At 40.7% G+C, this 18,609-nt stretch overlaps 1 protein-coding gene across 2 annotated transcripts; it reads right to left on the reverse strand.

Annotated features, from left to right (window-relative positions):
- Positions 1 to 9,776: 9,776 nt before the first annotated feature.
- Positions 9,777 to 18,263, reverse strand: LOC132341698 (ketosamine-3-kinase-like). Of its 2 annotated transcripts, none has more exons than XM_059873616.1 (6): positions 18,084 to 18,263; positions 15,156 to 15,307; positions 13,699 to 13,790; positions 13,172 to 13,254; positions 12,634 to 12,756; positions 9,777 to 11,940 (listed from the first exon to the last, which is right to left on the reverse strand). In XM_059873616.1, exons 1-6 carry the CDS (start codon positions 18,222 to 18,224, stop codon positions 11,602 to 11,604), a joined length of 930 nt encoding a protein of 309 aa, XP_059729599.1. In that variant the 5' UTR covers positions 18,225 to 18,263; the 3' UTR covers positions 9,777 to 11,601. The 2 variants fall into 2 exon arrangements, with proteins under 2 accessions (XP_059729599.1, XP_059729600.1); XM_059873617.1 differs by having other exon boundaries at positions 18,074 to 18,213.
- Between the last annotated feature and the right edge of the window lie 346 nt (positions 18,264 to 18,609).

Here is an 18,609-nt window from a genome sequence, read left to right on the forward strand (position 1 = left end):
AAAAACATATATAGGGAAGTGGGGGAAGCCTGACTTTGCTTTTTTCAGAAGACAAAGTAAGCAGAGCTCAAGGTTTGAGGCAGGTTCTTGAGCTTTTAAATGTCCAGTTTGCTAAGACCTCAATGAAATCCTGCAAATAAAAATACTTTGTGAACATTACCAACTGGAAAATATCAAATACAAGTTTAAAAAAGCTCTCAAAATTTCCTGTCCTTCTGCTAGCTATGGCAAACAAGGGAATGTGAGAAAGGGGAGGAAATGAAAAGAAAAAAGAGAAGGAATTGCAGTTAATTGCAGTTGAATTTCAATTTCTTTTGTGAAATCTTAATGAATCCAAAGAGAATTTTGGAGACGGTGGCTTGGCTTGCATGTTTGTGCTGTGCTTTCTGCACTCTGGGCTTTCTCCAGGACTTGTGACTGAATTTAGTAGTTCTCAAGACTTCTTTTCTGATAATTCACATTTCTGATAATTCACATTTCAGCCTTTTTAAATGACCCTGTGACCTTTTCAGGTGCTGTGGTTGTGGTTTTGGAGTCCTCAAGTAAGAGAAATTCATAAATACTTCTATGGAAATTTACCTCCACCTGAAAACACCCAACCACTGCATAATTTCAGTACAGTGTGGCCCAAGTAAACTGGGAATTTGGTGGATGGGGCACATCATCCTTCAGCATCCAGACAGTTTGTACTTAAAGGAAAAAAATAACCATTTAATTATTTTCACTGGAGATCCTCTGTCTGCTTTTGTCACTCATCATTGGCACAATTGTCTTCTAGGCCAAATCAGAAAATGAAAATCAAAATGCTGCCTTGGTATGGTGTGGTTATTTTTAATGGTTTTTTTGGGGTTTTTTTAATGGTTTGGTGTGTGGTTTTGGTTTTTGGTTTTTGTTGTTGTTGTTGTATTTTGCTTTGTGCTTTGGTTTTTGTTTTTTGTTGGTTTAGTTGGGGTTTTTTTGTTGTGGGGCTTTTGTTTTTGTTTTTTTTTTAGTTCACACAGAAATTCCTGCACACGAGAGAGTAGCTTATATTGTAATTTTTTTCAAAAGCACAGACACACAAAGCAAAAAAAGTGCTAATGAAATTTTGAAAGAGAAAAATTTAAATATTTCCCACAGCACTTTCTATTTCTAGAATGCTATAAATAAGTCTGGCTGTCACAGCTGGATCTCCTTTCCTTCCTGCAGATTTCACACAGTTGGAAAAAGACAAAAGCCAATAATTACGAATAATTAATGTAAACACAATTGTGGATTCTTTGGGACTTTTTCTACTTCTGTTGGCAAATGCAAGGATGAAATACCAGGAACACAGGTATTTATTAAGTGGTTCTTCAGGCAGTCAGATTATAAGGGACAATATGGACAAATTCATGATGAAATGATGAAATTCATAATAAATTCATAAAGAAAAGCTGGACAAGGACACCAAGCCTTGTGTCTGCACTTGATGGCTCCTGAAGCTGGAAATTTCCTTTTCCCCTTCTGACCAGGAGGAAGAATCAGTGACAAAATCTTTTCAGTTCAGAAAAAAGGTGCAGAATCAGGGCAAGGCAGGAAAGCCAAATGCTCCTCAAAACAGAAAAGATGTGGGTGGAGAAAAGGGTCTTGGATGTGTCTGGAAGAGGGGAATGGTTGAAGAGTGTTTGGGCCAAAATCAAGGTGTTTCCCTGGGAGCTTTGGAGGATGCAGTTCAGCCATGAAATAAACTCAGCTGTCAGTACCAGGCCGATGAAAACAGACAGATAAAATTAACTTTGCCTGTAGTCTATAACAATTACTATAGGTTCTCTTAAGATTTACAAACCCTAATATAAAGAATGGAAATGATAATAAGTAAATATGTATTCTAAAAGGGATGTAAGTATTATAGATTACAGGTAATGAATATGGATCTCTGTGCACAAGATGTGCACCTGAGATGGCTGCCTTCTGCTTTTTAGGTTGTTTTGTTTGGGTTTTATTATTTTTTCAAAACAGCTGAGTGCAGATGGCTGTCTGAGAGAAATTATCTTGCCTTCCCATTTTCCTATCTACAACAGACAGTGGCAGGGGGAAAGGGGGGAAAAAAGAGAAAGAAATATGCCAGATGTGTTGCTAGCATGTTAATGTGAAGCAAACTGCAGCAAATGTTGACATTTTGGCATTGAGAACGTGGCTTTGACTAGGGTCTAAGTGGTGGAATGTCAACATTCTTCACTTTCTCCTAGTAAAATATTTGCTTTAAAATGTAGATGAAGACCAAAGAGCTTTTTCTTCATATTGTTCTGCCAAAACATCTGGATTTGTGTTTACATTCGTTGGCATCACAGGGTTATCCTTCAAAAAGAAAAAAAAAACCTGCTTTTATTTTCTGATTTTTAACTGAACCTCTCGTACATAAAGTGCTTTCCTGAGTAATGCAATATTGTCTGACTGGGGGAGTAATCTTAAAAATAAAATAAAACAGTAGTAGCTGAATCAGGAGCAGGTGAAATATGAAATTTTACAGAGCAAATGCTACCTCCCTGTGAGGCTCAAAAAACCACTCAAAATCAGGAAATGCTCATGCAGGGCTCACTTCATCAGCTGATGATTAATTTTAATGTTAAAATGAATAAATTTTAAACTTTATTTTTTTTTCCTGCTGTTGCAGGAAGCAAATCTAGCACATTTTTCTCTTTTCATATTCTGTGTTTTCAAAAAAGCATGAAGCAGAAAAGGAGTGCTGCAACTAAATTTGTGTATTGATAATTATATTTCAGTGATTACAAGAGTTGGAGTCCCATACACCTGGTGTGTGTTTACACAGCAGGGAGAATGACTGAAAATTACTACCAGAAAGCAAGAGTAAGAAAGCAGACAAAAGTAATTTAGAAAAGCCAAAATTTTCTTGAGTGATTTTCAGCCTCACTCCAAGGTTTATCTGCCTTTTAAATTAGCTAAGGGTAAAGCTGCCAGTGTATTTGTAGTTATCCTTTCTCCATCTCTACATTCATTACAGCTTAACTGAACCAAATATTTCTCTTCCATGGCTAGACTTTGTTGGAAATTTAGGCTAAACAGCCTTGTAATGGGGGCAGTATAAAGTAGTTACTGAATTTTGTTAAAACTTAGACCCTTTAAACTAACCATTAGTCAAGCCAAAACAATAAACCCGATGCTGCAATCCCTCTTTGAAATAAAGTTTATTAGCAAGAAAAAATACACTATGTGAAAAATCTGTCCTTTTTTTTTTCTTTTTAGAAAGTAGTTTAATTGGCTTATTCATCTAGTGAGTGCAAACAGTCATCTGACCACAGATTTGGGGGTTTTTTTCATCCCCAAGTTGGATATTCCTTATGGCATTTTAATGTGCTTAATGTACATGTGTATACATTCTTTTATACTCATGTACATTAAGCACATTAAAATGTGCATGTGTATACAAGAATGTATACACATGTAATTTTAATTAGGAATATGCTGCTGGGGTCTGTTAGTCCTTCTGTTTATTTTACACGTGTATTTATATGAAGAATATTTCAGTTATTACACTTCACATCAGTGAAAAATTAATGTCCCAGTGCATTTTTATACAGTTGATCTTCTATTATTGTTACAGTCAGAGAAGGGGCTGTAAAAATGGTTTTGTTTATGAGCACACAAGTTCCTGTGTGTCTTCAAGCCTCTGGGAAGTTAAAGTAATGGCTCTGTATTTAAGGATTATATTTTACAGTCTTTGCCCTAGGGACTGCAGCACCTATTTTTTCCAGTTTCTAAAATGCTGTATCTTGAAAGAATTTCATAAACCCATGTCTCAGTTTATTAGGAGCACTCTAATCATCAATAAAAGACACTTGAGACTTTGGGCATCTTGCTCCAAAGACAGTGAGATTGACTCCATCTGCTAACTTTCCCTAAGGCTGTGAAGTCTAGGAGATTATTTTTCTTGCTGTGGAGTAGTCAACAAGGCAGGTGTGAGAGACACTAGCCTTGATTTGAGGAAAGAAATTGATAAAGAATTCAAATTAAATCAGACAAAGCTCATCTGGAACATCTGCTGTAGGTAGGGGTCACACATTTCTGCAATTCAGTTACTGTGGGTTTTGTGTTGTCTTTGTTGTTGTTCACTTTGGACTCCCTGGAAATGACATAAATTTTTCCCTTGCTTAATTCTTGGGGTTTTTTCCATGTAGGTTTCTTTCTTTCAGAAAGTACCATTACATAACTTTGGACACAAAAACTTTAGACACACCCTTTGTTTGAGCATGTAGTAGCCTCTGCAATACAACAGCAGCTACAGTGTTTTGAAAGTGATCACAAAGCAGAAGTGACATTTTTTTCAACCTACAGATATAGAATGTATTTCTACAAAGATCTGTCTGCAGCTCTTTTGCTTCAAAATCCCTTGTGAGAAATTACAGCTGGGCATCTTTTAGGAGTTCTTAAGCACCCCAATTTTTTTTGGACTCACCTGCTCCAGGCTATATAGGGTCAGCAATCTGAGCAGGTGAATATCTCCTCTGGAGAGCACAGTGAAGTAATTCATTATCTCTGCACCTCGTTGTGCCTTTTTTAGCTCTACTTCACTGTCTATTTGTTTGTCATGATGCTTAAGTTGAAAGAGTTTAATTTGATTTCTCTGAGTGCCCTTTCTGTAGAGCACAGATACAAACAGGCTGAAATGGATGCTGAAAGAAATCAACAATGGCGAAATTAAAAGTGAGTGATGTTAGAGCTCTTATAAACATAGAAACTGCAGAATCAAAGGGAAAAAACAAACAAACAAACAAACAAGTGGGGAGAACTGCTCTTTTGATAAAGGAAAATCTAAGGACAAAATTCAACTCCTCATCCCCAGCCACCAGGCCAGAAAAACAGCATCCCTCAGACCTTATCAGAGCACAGCCTCTCCTCCTCTCTACATTTCCTCCTCCCTGACTCCTTGGGGCAGGATTATGCACTTCAGTATTTAAATTTCCCTTTAAAAATGTCATCAGAAGCCAGAATACTCAAGATGAAATTTCCCTACATCTCGTTAATCAGTACTTTGATGAAAATCCTTACAGAGATGAATGCTCCCAAATGATTTGTTAAGTGACAGAAAGATTTCCTGGGTATCCTTAGTGTAAGATGCTGATTAATCTCTCAGCATTTGTGATACCTCTTCCCAAAGCCTGGCCACTTGGTCCCATTCATGAAGCAAATCAACTATTTCTCCCAACTGAAAGAGTTTCACTATATTAAAAAAATTAGCGTCTCTTTATAACCCAAGTGCCCCTTTCTGTGTTTATTTAGTTAATTAACAACACTTTCATCTCAGCAAGTCAAAATCCCTCCTTTTGGTAGCTCCCCCAACATGTTCCCCTATGAAATGTCAGTTTCACAAACCTGTCTGTCATAAAAGAAGGTTTGGGGTAAACGTCACGTACACCTTCCATTTAAACCTGCTGTGTGAAATAGTTACTGCAAGGCTCTTCTACCTACTTTATTTTCCTTTGCCAAGGGCCCATTCCTTCAGAAAAGGTGATAATTTATCAGTAATGAGAGACTTTAAAGGTAACTTTTCAGTTATATACATATATATATATATATATATATATGGATATAAAGATGAAACAAGTGTGGAAAAAAATAAGCACAGCACTACAGCATTTCTAAATTAAACTCTTATCTCTCTTATCTCTACCTATTTTACAGCCCTAAAGATGGAAGGCTTTAAATGAGATGGATTTCTATGCAATTGCATAAAATGATGCCACTTCAGGCAGTTTTAAGTGCACATAGAAAGTGGTCTTGTAAAACTCCCCCAGAATTTTACCCAGAAAAAATCCTCCAGGATATTATCTTTTATTTCAATTCATGGTGATGTGGGTGAAGTTATTATTTTTAGTAAGCTAAAGGGAAAATGTGTTTAATACTTGTAAAACTGATTATATCACGCTCTGGAAGCTAAAGAGGGAATGTTCTGAGGGCCCTGCAAAAAAATTTTTCAAAACAAATGAAATGCTGCCCTCTTCTGATTAAATTCGATCTTATTGCAAGTGCAGAAGCTGCACTTGCAATAGCAGAAGAGGTTCCAGGAAAAAACTAAAATGAGTTAAAAAGAGGTCCTGGCCGCTGGAAGAACCCCCTCTGCAGGGAATGTGGTGGGAAGCCTCCAAAATTTCTGTGTGGCAAATAACGTCCCACATCAAAGCAGGAAATATGTGGAGCCTGAATAAAAGCAGCTTGCGCTGCACTCGTGTGTTTGGGGGTAGTTTTGTGGTGTGGCGTGCAATGCAAGCAGCAGGTGGGTTAATTAAAGCACACCTGGCATGGTTTCCCCTTAGTTTGGGCGTGGAACTTCTGGCTTGGCCAGTTCTGTGCACGTGAAGCTTTTTAAATGTCCAAAAACAATCCAAGCCCAGAAAAGCAAGTGCACTGGAGACCTGTCAAACACAAATACCCACCTGAGCTGCAAAGTGCTCAAAGTGGGAGCGTGCTGCAAATACCACATGCCTTTGCTTGATGCCTGCCTCTAAATATTTTTTTCCACTGGTTACTATCACTGACTAATTTCTGGCATTTTCAATTATTTTTATTAATTATTTCTCTAACTGCAAAATATGAGTGGGACACTGGTCTTAAGTTACAGCATTTTGCAGACCTACGAGCATAAAAATATTCAAAAATAAGATTATAGAGAAATATGTACATGTTGAGCCACTTCTCTGACCAGTTTGACTATTTTGGTGGTAACTTCCTTGTGGATTATTTCACACCAGACTCCAGCTGTAAAATACCACATACTCTGAAAATCCGTTGAGTGTGGATGCTTCAGTCAAGGTTTCATTTGGCCTTTCTCACCTGGACTCCTTTTTTTTTTTTTTTTAATGGTATTTTAAATACCTTTAAATGGTACTTAATGTATTTTAAATACCTTAAATACCATTTAAATACCTTTAAATGGTATTTAAGGTATTTAAATACATGGGAAAATAATTACAGAACTGAAAATGCACAATAATGGCACTGCTGTCAGAGCCACTGGGCTGCTTAGAGCTGATACTGCTGCAAGCATTTATCGTGTTTCTTTCTGTCAGTGGAGGAAACATGTTAAAACATAAAAAGATTATTAAATTAATCACAAAAATAAATGCCTGCAGGCTTTGTGGCTATAAACAGCGGCAGTACTGGAAATAGGTGCAGTCGTAACTTGCAGACTATGCCAGGAAAAGAAAGCATCGTGAATTTTGTAAAATCAGCTGTTTCAAATGAAGTAAAGCATCTTTCTGTACTTGTACAGATCTTGACATGCATTCATGTAACTCACTCAGAGGAAACAAGGGGAATTAAATAACAAATTGCACATCTGCTTACCCTGAAGCATTCCTCAGTATTTGCTTACATTTAAGGTGTGATGGTGGAAAGACCAATGAGTCTTTCCACCAGGTATTCTGGCTGAGCAATAGATTTTGATGAATTTATATTAGATTACATGTCAAAGACTTGCAAAATTTCTTATAGCATGTTTCCAACAAGATATGACTCCACTGTGATGAAATAGATGACTTCCCATCTGTCTTAGCTACACTCGTGTTAAGTAGTTGTTTAAAATCACTCCTATTTTTGTAATCTTAACTGTAGAAAAACCAAGGTTAAAAAAAAAAAAAAAAAAAAAAAGAGCAAAGATTTACTGCTGGACCTGAAATGTTCTACCATATTATGAGCTTTTACATTTTTGTTGAAGACATGTGTTTTGCACCCAGAGCTGCTGGTCCTTTGTCATCCCTGCAGGAAACACACTTGAACTAGAAAGTGGGATTTAAAATGCAGTTTATTAGAGCTTAGAGTATCAAAAGACAGTGTCACAGGTAACCCAACACCTCTCTAGGTGCTCTGAGTCCTGAGGGTGTAGCAGTGACAAACAGCACTCCATGCAGACCTCGTCCAGAGCAGAATATATCCCTTTTTTATTATTTCTTACAAGGAAACAATCCTCCTTTTCATAATTTCTAGTCAAGAATGTTCATGTTGGTCCTGAAAAAGCACTGCCTGAGTGTCCTTAGTGCTAAATCACCTCAAATCAGATAAATCTGATCTGATTTATCTGTTTGTCTGTAGGAACTGGTGAAACAGAAGATAAACTGACAACTGACCCAGCAGCAAAGGTCTGAGGCGATGACTGCAAAAAAGGGGAGGCAGATATTTATACCAAACAACGAGGAGAAAACATGCACAACATTAAACCAAGCTTGGATGCAGACAGTTTCTGGGAACAATTTATTACAGCTCCTGTGGAACATGAGTAATATTTAGAACTGTATAGAAATTTACAGAAAGGAATATGCTAATTTACTTTTTAAATAAAGGAGCAATCTCTTCAATGCAAACCAGGTGTTTTTCTGGAAACCAATAAACCTCATTCTCCTTCCTGTGATTTTGGCTGGGAGATTGTTTTGTTTCTACTCAGAACCATCGACTGTAATTTACATTTTATCAGTGGTACTGGTGAGGATCAGGACAGTAATTTTTAACAGTATTTCATTTTAAACAAGTCCTACTGTGTTGTGCAGAGGATTGCTCTTAAAGAGAAAAAGAAGGAAAAAATTTAAACCCATTTTTTGCAATGATGCCAAATTTAAAAACAGGATCAACCCATGTGATATACTTGCAAAGTGAACTGGCACTCTCAGGTATAAAGTTTTGAGCCTTTAAAACATGTTATTGTAACCCAGATCCTGTAATATTTGTTCTTCTAATGTGTCTGTAAAGATAAGATTCTCAGTTAGATGGCTCTCCAGCTGCTGAGAGGAAAGAATCATACCCTGGCTTGCAGTGGAGCATGAGGGGAAAGGAATAAAGTGGTTTGGCAAAAAAATAAGTGAATGACAAGAAATAGAGCAAAATCTACATCAGCATAATGAAAGAAACCCTAATTCATTTTCCTGTTTATTTGTTAAATGAAAAACAAAACAAACTGCCAAACAAAACCTCAAATAAAAAGTAACTGAATATTTACAAATAAAAAATAATAAAGCTGTTGTGATTGTGGTGTGGCTTAGTTACCAGAAAAATGTTTTCCCCCTAAAGCTTTTTGTCACATTCTAATCGGACACTTCCCACCTGCTCTGACTTCTGCTGGAAGAGCCCAGCAGCAGTTTAATCACCAGATCTATTTTGGAAGAGCACTGAGATGGGAAGCAGGAGGAAAACCAGCACTGGAGTGCAACATTTCTATCTGCAGGCAGTTTCTGCAGCCTGAGAAGGGCTCAGAGCCAAGGGATCCATGGTACAGGAGAGATTCCTGTCACATTCCACTTCTTTGCCTCTCTCCACCTCTTCGGATCTTACTGACAGCAAAAAACAGCTTTGAAAAATTGAGCACAATATCCTTACATTAAAACTCTAAATACTATTGTTTCTACCTGCATAACTTGCATAAACACAACTTTTCTTCAACCACAAAAATGTTTGGATTCAGTTCTGTTAGGAAAAGGTCATCTCTGAAGGGTTGCTGTTTATCAGTCAATTTATCTTAGAACTACAACTGACAGAAAATCCACTCTCATATTCATTTTCCCCTGCTAAAAGGAAGAGTTAAATGTATTTTAGGAAAATTAACATCTTGACTTGCTCTGTAATGAACATGTAAATTTTCTTTAGTGACACAGTGCTCCATACCAATTCATGACCATGCACATTCCCAGAAACACCTCCAATGATCATGATTCATCCAACAAACTAAGGATCTTTAAGAGGTCAGAACAAGTAATTACCCAAGAATAAACCAAGATGTAAGGCTTTAATTCAGAAAACAGAGACGACAATAATCAACCGGGAAACCTTTTATTCAGGCAACAAGGTAAAAGTAAAACCTATTCTACCAAGCAGATTTTTTGCAGCAAAAGTCAAACAGCCAGTGAGAAAAGCAGTAGAATTAAGGAAAGTAGTAACAAATAACAGTCTTCTCCAAATGTGTTTCCAATCTGTGTAACTGCCAAATTAGCAACTAGAAAACCCTCAGTAATCTGCCAATACCCAGTGCAAAGCAGTTTTAGTTAACATAAGCCATCCCCAGCACTCAAAGTGCATGTTAGAATCATGCATTTCTCTCACCTACCTGGCAGGCTTGCACAGAAGCACCACTACCAGCCTACATCAAAAGAGCACAAACTCAGTATTAAAGCCACAGTCTGTGGAACTGTCGACAAGGACTTCTGACAGGGGCAAGTGCTGCTCTGAGAGTTACATGTTACCTTCCTTCGGTTTCATTTCTCTTACCACAACAGCCACGGCCTTCACTTAGTGGGGACTGTCAGGTCAGAGTTTAGGAAAGGAAGATTCCCTTGCTTTCCAGGTTATCTGGACAAGTACTGAGCCCAGAGGTGTCTACACCTTCCCCTTCCTGGCGACTTTTACACAGAATATTTTAGAGTGAGCAATGCAGTACTCCAAGTCTGCATTGGAACTCTCACGAGCACAGGTGTACAAACAGTGCAGCCTTGAAACTGGGCACATTCATGGTCCCAGTGACACAAATGCTGTGGTTTACTGATCCTTGTGCCAGAATAAGGTTGATAAACTCTTGTGGATAAACACACTGGTATAAAAAAGCACAAAAAGTAGTATCCCCTTGGAATAAAATTAGCTGATAGGCATTCCTGTGGAGAAGCAGAGGTTACAGCTTGTGAGCCATCCCAGGAGACTCCTCTGACCTCCATCCCCTTTTAAGTTTTATTTTTATAGTTTTCTTTGTGGATATGGAAAACACAAAGTGCCAGCTGACAGTTTCGTTATTAGGTGGATTTTGACTGACTTTAGTCATACATGTGAAGCATGTGCAGGTTTTATTTCACTAGAGAATACATCTCCACAAGTTGTGTACGTGAAAAGTGTCTTACATGGAAAGTTCTCTAAGAATGCCCACTACTGGACAAAAGCGTAATCCAAAAAAGGAAGAGAACTAGTTCTGATGGAAGCAGAAGTGCTGTGGATAAAAGCCCACTGACCAGAAAGCACAGAACAGCCTACAACCACTCCAGGAGGCACTCACAGTCTGCATCCAATGGAATCAATCAGCAAAATCCTGGAGGTCTTGAAAAGCCTCTGGACCCAATCCTAACTAATCTGCTTAGGCAGGAAGTTGGACTAGATGACAATCTGTGATCCCCCCCATCCTCACCCACTCTCAATCTGTGAAAATTAATAGCAAGTCCAAATCCCTTCTCACAGTTCGTGTTACATAAATCTCCTGTACTTTCAAGCTCTGTTGTTAACGTTGCTCTCATGAACACAACTGGACATGAAGAGCTGAAAAGAGGGAGGAAGACACAGCAAAATGCAGTGAGCAACTTCTTTTAGGCATCTAAAATTGTATTACCCTGCACAGTCTCACATGCTTTCTGGACACTGAGACCTTTATTCACTGTGCAAATTCACTCCTTCCTTAGTTTTTTCCCTCATGGAGTTATCCCCAACTATCCTAAAAAGGGATGATTATTTTACACTTGGTATTCAGCAGGAGACACCAGTTCTAGGTCTTTAACAAGGTCAAGGGTCTCATAGGTTGTTTTTAACATTACTACTCCTGCAGCTGCACCACCAAGAAACAGGGCTCTCCAAACAATGCAGGAAGTATTTGGCTTAAGCAGCAAGTTACTTTACAAGGTTTCTCATAATGTTTAAAGAAGACCCTCTGTACCCTGAACCAAAATGGTTCCAGTGGTTCAAGTAGTGGAACAGCTGATATAGCTTCAGGCGCTTCTCAAACCCTGCAGCTTTGGGGATTTTACTGTGATAAGCAGAATAAAAAGAACTGCTGAAGCCACCAAACATCCCAGCTATTGCAAGCTCATACTCTGAATGGCCGTAGAAACAAGCTGGATCGAAGATAATTGGACCAGAATCATTCTCAGATACATTTTCTCCCCAGAGATCCCCATGCAGGAGAGCAGGAACGATTTCTATACCACTGAAAAAACTGGGTATCTTCAGCTGCAGGGGAAGAAAAGAAAGACATGTAAATTACACAGTCATTCACTTTAAAATGTAGGGGTTTATCTGCATACTTGAGGTGTCCTAAAACCCATCATTTAAAACACACAGGACCTGGTTAGCAGAGATGCTGAGTACATCCAGAGGACTCTTATTGTTCATACAAGGCAGCAGCAGAATTGTCATCTAAATCGTTTTTAGCAAGGAAATAAAAACCGTGAAACTCAGATATTGACCAGGGTTAGTGACAACAGCCACCAACACTTCATCACTAGAAAGCTCAAGGATGTCTCACCAAATTTCCAAAATGTAGGACCCAAAGAGTCAATAGTGCAGTCACTGAATCAGGTGCAAACAGTGAATGGACAGACAGCACGCAGGACAGAACTGCTTATGTACATTTCTCATCATGAGTGTGTTACAGGGAATGAGAATATGAACTCCATCCAGTATTTCCCAAACTGTCAGGCAAAGTGCAATCTGGCACGTTGGAATTCACTCTGGAATGTTAGCATATGGAGATGCAGCAAAGGCCATTTTACCTTAGAAGGAGGGCATTTTGATCCCTAAAAACTGGAGTCTCTTACCAACAGAACCTGGTGCAAACCAACAAACAGGAACTGTGGTTTAAGAAAATAAATTTTGAGTATGCCCAGGTCTCCCAGTAATGAGAACTAAGGGAATTGCTCCTACCTGAAGCTGTGCCCAAAGTTCTCTTGCTTCTTTGTCGCCTGAATTCTTTTCAATCATGTCCATTTGGGGCTGGATCCTCTGTCTAGCAAAGAAGGTCACCCAGTCACTCTGCCAGTCGTTCACCTGAAGGAACAGACCTGCAATGTCAGTCCCACACACATAAAAGGCACATCTGCTTCTTTTTCAAATAAGACTTTTGAGGATCACACAGTCTTTGTGCTGGCACCATCCAGGACAATAAATGCTACCATCATTTAATCTAATGTTATCTGAAAATGTTAAATTAGGGGAATAATTTTCTGTCAGTGATTAAAGTGCAGGAAATTGAAGAGCTAACTGAAGAGCTCTCAGTGTCCAAAGCATTTTTAAGTGCTGTCCAAGACACTACCTTCCTTAGCAGGCAGAACCACATTTTTGTTATTTTCATGGCTCCACAAAAATTAATTTATCTCCATTATGCTAACTTTGACCTTCTGTATCACTGAAGGGAAAACAAGATAAATTTAAAATTCTATCAGTCTGAGAAAGTACAACCTACCTGTGGAAGATAACCACAGCAGGTAACTGTATGAAAGCCAAACTGATCCACAAACTGGAATTCTGATTGCCCTTCACCTTTACCTTTCAAACCAAAGACAAAAATTGAACAACAGTGACATAATACTGAACATCCACAACCCAAATGAACCTTTAAAACTACACAAAAGTAAAATGCTGCTTCTATGAGAATTCATTTAAAAAATTGCACTTTCATGGTTTTTTTTAAGGTTACAATGTGGTTGTTTTTTAAATTTAAAGTTTGATGTTAAGCAGCTACATTCTGCTCTTCATAATTGTATTTTGAGGTTCTTTATGTCCAAAACTGAGTATGTGTTTTGCTTACACAGACCCAAAGAGTGCAAACAAATGCAAAAAAGAATCCCTGCCTGGGTCTGTTTCATCCAAACCTAGTCTCATGCTATCTTCAGGGAAAGATTAACTTGTCCTGAAGTAGCAAAAGTCATTTTAACTGCTTTGTAGATTATTATCAACTGGGTTAAATTTGCAAACAGCTGTGTACTGTACCAACTGTGCTCCCTTCTTTCTTCAGCCTCTCTCCAAATTTCTGGTTATGAAGGTGAAGATCAGCCAGCTGAGTTCCAAACAGTGCTGAATGTCTAAGAAACAAAAAAGTAACATGAGTACCACTGACACATGAACAGAACCACGTCCTGATATTCCAGGAGTTACTTGAACAGATCTATCAAGTAAGTAAAAGCAGTTCTACACCTCTAACAAAATATTTTTTCAGTGTATTCCAGTTATAAACACCTTGTCTTCCTACAAAGACTGCATATTAACATAAAATGTACTTGGCTGTTTCTGACACCACTACTGTAAGTGAAAAGCATAAACTTACTAACAATGAGAAATACCAATTCTAATTTCTGTGTGACATCACTTCTGTAAGGACTCTCAGTAAGATATGTGAAAGAAAGCATGCACAACATGTTGTGCCTTTTTTTTCCTGACTCTAGTAAACTATGTTTGGGAAACAGAACCAAAAGGCTGATCCTTTTCTTTCTACTGCTGCTTCCAGCTGCTTTTCTCTAACATGCCTAGATGATGAGAGTCACAGGGGCCTAGTTTATTACCTGCTTTTAATAAAACCTCATCCTCTACATGGTTCAGAGGAGTCTTGTAGTAACTACAAACAGATATTACAACCAGCTGCCTCCCATGTTAACAAAATTATGTTCCTTTTATGCCTTTGACCTTCCTCAATTTCCCCTGTTCTCCAGTCACTGTCATTTAAGGCACAGTTATTTCTTCAATTTGTTTCTGTTAACACAGGAAACCTGCATGCCAAAGGTACCATTTTTGACCCCAAAACAGCAACATCTCTGCCCTTTCTCTTGGGACTCACTGAGGGCTCTTCATTAATTAGAAACTCTGCCAACAAGCAGGATGAGGGACAAGACTTTAAACTGGCTACAGAAGTTCTGAGAGAGAGGAGAGAAATTGGTCATGATCATCTCCCTAATGGAATCAAACAGATGAATTCATTATGTTAAGTACTAGTCACAGAGAAGGGTCTCACAGAAAAAGTCTGTAACCAACAGAATGAAGGTAAGAGCTGAAAATACTGAAATCAAGATTAACTGATTTGGGGAAGAGCCTCTGCACAATCATGCCAAGCAGTAAAGTTGTGGTTCTTATACAGAGGGCAAGTACACAAAACAGGTGATGAGGCTGGTCATTTTCCCCTCTGTGAAAAGAAACCTTACTGTAAAAACCACTAATTACCTAAGCAAACAAACCCAAAACTAACCAAAACCCAGACTCAGTTTGGCATGGATGATCTATTTGCTAGGTGAGGCATTATCAAGTATTTTATACAACTCTCTGCTGTGTGATTTCCCATACTGTCTTGACTCGCTACAGAAAAAAACTGAACAACTTTCTCCTATGAAAACAAGTGATTTAACTTTCGTAACAGCCAAAATTTCTGGTTAAAGGAGGCAAAGACAACACTGTTTTACCTGTTCAAGGTCCTCATTTCCAAATGCTCCATCACAAACGCAGTAATGCTCCCAGGCAGGTCAACGACTTTAATGGGTTTAGGCACTTTTATTATCTGTGTTTTCAGGATGGCTTCCAGACTTGCCATTTCTCCCTCAAACATTCTTCTGGCCTGACAGATATTAAAGGAAAGCATTAGTGCCTACAAGCATCAGTCACAGGCAAACAAAGCACTTCCACAAAATCAACTGATTTTGTAAAACATACACAAAAAGGTTGGAGGAAATGTTTATTCACACACAAAATACAGACAGAACCACACCATCAGACTTGATGGTAGTTTTACAAATACAGTGATTTCACTTCATGAAACAAGTGAGTGAAAATGACTTAGGCTCTAGAATTCTCTATAATTTAGAAAGTCTGTCTGCAACTGAAGGAGTGCTAGCTGCTTAAAGTATGTGCTCCTTCAGCTGTGCCCCATCAGAGCTTCCACCAGAATGGTTTTCCGTGGCGCTTTCTTTTATCTCATGGGGGAAGGGTGTGGGTGGCAATCAGCTGTAGCAGCTAAATGCCCCTTATCACACTTGCACAACCCATGCCACCACCAACTGCCTTTGCTTGGAAGATGTTCTGAATTTGGGACCTATTTCTGCACCTGCTACCCACAGCAAGGAAAATCTACTCTCCTGAGATCAGTGACACTCATCAGATGAAGAAATGTTTCTCTACAAGTGTCAGGCAGGGGTTGTAGAAAGAGCACGTGGGAAATTTAACATATCTGACAAAAGCAAAAGCAGAGAAGTAGAATGAATGAAATAGAGAATGCTAGCCCTTTAGTAATGTTCCAGTGCAATACAGTCACAGGACAATTTGCAGTAGACATCAATTAGGAGGCAATCACAGAATGGTTTGTGCTGGAAGGGACCTTAAGACATCCAAAACCACTACCTTACCCCATCCCCTGCCATGGGCAGGGACACCTTCCACTATCTCCAAGCCCTGTCCAACCTGGCCTTGGAGACTCCCAGGGATCCAGGGGCAGTCACAGCTTCTCTGGGCACCCTGTGTCAGGGCCTTACCACTCTCACAGTCAGGAATTTCCTCCTAATGTCTGACCTAAACCTACCCTCTGTCAGTTTGAAGGCATTCCCCCTTTCCCTGTCACTCCATGTCCTTGTAAAAAGTCTCTCCTGATCTATCCTGTGGGCTCCCCTCTGGCACTGGAAGGTGCAACTATGTCTCTACAGAGCCCTCTCTTCTGCAGGCTGAACAATCCCAGCTTCCGCAGCCTTTCCTCGTGGTGCTCCATGCCTCTGACCATCTCTGGGAGCCATATCTGGCTGTCCTTTCGCCCCAAGAATGTCCACAGGAAATCAGGCAATACTGTGTTTCTGTCTAAAGCACCACACTGGGCCATGAATTGCTGATGCACAGCAGCTGCTGCTCACACAGCACAGCGTTTACAGCACTTCACCAAAGTTTGCTTTAATCAGCGCTCACGATCCACACACAGGCAGAAGCACACAAAATGAAATTGCAGAATAGAAAATCCATCCAGATCTCTTTTTTTTCCCCAAAAGCCTGATCTTGCAGCTAGTTGGATTGTATAGCTAAATACAGAATGGTGTATAGCCCTAAGGAAGGGCTACACCAATTCAAACTCTCTTCTGTGAAGCAGGATAACCTTCCTGTATCCCATGTTACCACCCCCATTCAGCTCCCCAACTTGATCAGAGATTGTTGAGAAATTTGGAATGGATATAGTTCCATGCATACTTTCAAACACATTTGCTTGCTATGAAGGGCAAACACAAGTTTTGACTCCTGTTCTGCCACTGAACACAAGTATGGAGTATCTTTAAATTCCACCTGACCTCTGCTTCTGCAAAGGATGCTGAAGAAATAAGTACTTATCTGTACCAAATGCAGGTATCTACCTTCAACAGTACGTACCAGATATTGAAAGGACAATGCAGAAAAGCTTGAACGATTATGGAAAAGTATCACTTACTCTTTCTTGTGCACAAGGAATTAAAAGTTTTAGTTAAAACCACAGAAGGCACACACCTCCTCAGCAGACAATTTTGTACCTGCTGGGTTGCCTTAGCCCCTGTCACAGCACTTGCAGACACTGTTACATCACTGGTACCCCGGGAGGTGACAACAGCAGGTCATGGTAGTGCATGTCCTGGACAAGCAGCACCAATATCATAACACCATCCTGTCTCAGAACCAGTCAGGTTGGAAAAGACCTCCCAGACCATCATGTCCTATCTTTGACCCATCTGCACCTTGTCACCCACACCACAGCACTAAGTGCCACGTCCAGGTGCTCCTTGGGCACCTGCAGGGATGGGGACACCACCACCTACCCGGGCAGCCCCTTCTAACGCTTAGCAACCTTTTCCAGGATGAAATTCCAGCTGAGAGTAGGTTTAGCTTAGATATTAGGAAGCAATTCCTGACTGTGAGAGTGGTGAGGCCCTGGCACAAGTTTCCCAGAGAAGCTGCGGCTGCCACTGGATCCCTGGGAGTCTCCACACTGAGTCTGCCCTGTCCCAGCCTGAGCCGTTCCCTCTCCTCCTGTCCCTGTTCCCTGGGAGCACAGACCGACCCCCCCGGCTGTCCCCTCCTGGCAGGAGCTGTGCAGAGCCACAAGGGCCCCCTGAGCCTCCTTTGCTCCAAGCTGAGCCCCTTCCCAGCTCCCTCAGGCCCTCCTGGGGCTCCATTCCCTTCCCAGCCCCGTTCCCTGCCCCGGCCCTGCTGCAGCCCCTCCATTCCCTGTGTGAGGGCCCAGAGGTGACACAGACCTCGAGGTGTGGCCTCAGCAGGGCCGGCACAGGGCCGGGCCCTGCCCCGCTCCTGCTGCCACAGCAGGCCCGGAAGGCTGCCTCCATCGCGGGCCTGCCCACCCCCGGCAGCCCCCGATCCCTACCCCGCCACACCTCCGGCATAAAGTTGCTCTTCACGAACACCCGGCCGTGGTCCGTGTCGTAGCTCCGACCCTGGCTGATGCAGCCGCTCCCTAAGTGTCCGGTCGGCCGCAGCACCGCTGTGCCCAGCGCTTCCTTCAGCGCGTCCTCCATGGCGGCCACTGCCGGGGAAGGTACGGGGAGGAACCGGGCGGGCAAGGGAGGGAAGGGACGGACCGAGAAGGGGCGGGACGGGGCGGCCCGCCGCGGCTGAGGGCGGGCGGCCCGCCGCGGCTGAGGGCGGGCGGCCCGCCGCGGCCGATTTTCTCGTTCCTCGTATGCCAGTTCTCCCGTCTGTTCAGTTTTATTCTTCTCTTAATCACCGAACAATTCCAAAATTGTTCCACCAATTACAAAATCACGTAATATGCTGAGTTGGAAGGGAGCCACAAGGACCATCAAGTCCAACTAGTGGCCCTGCACATGACTTCCCCACTATCTCATGTACCTGAGAGCATTGCCCTGCAATATTTTTCTTAAAATCTGCACAGTAAAGACA

The sequence above is a fragment of the Haemorhous mexicanus genome, chromosome Z, assembly GCF_027477595.1.
Source record: "Haemorhous mexicanus isolate bHaeMex1 chromosome Z, bHaeMex1.pri, whole genome shotgun sequence".
Lineage (NCBI taxonomy): Eukaryota > Metazoa > Chordata > Aves > Passeriformes > Fringillidae > Haemorhous > Haemorhous mexicanus.

Coding starts and splice junctions, on each gene's coding strand:
- LOC132341698 (XM_059873616.1), bottom strand. CDS start 18,224: ATGGAGGACGCGCTGAAGGAAGCGCTGGGCACAGCGGTGCTGCGGCCG. Junction 15,308..18,083: donor AGAGCAACTTTATGCCGGAG/GTGTGGCGGGGT, acceptor AATATCTGTCAG/GCCAGAAGAATGTTTGAGGG. Junction 13,791..15,155: donor GAAATGAGGACCTTGAACAG/GTAAAACAGTGT, acceptor TTTGTTTCTTAG/ACATTCAGCACTGTTTGGAA.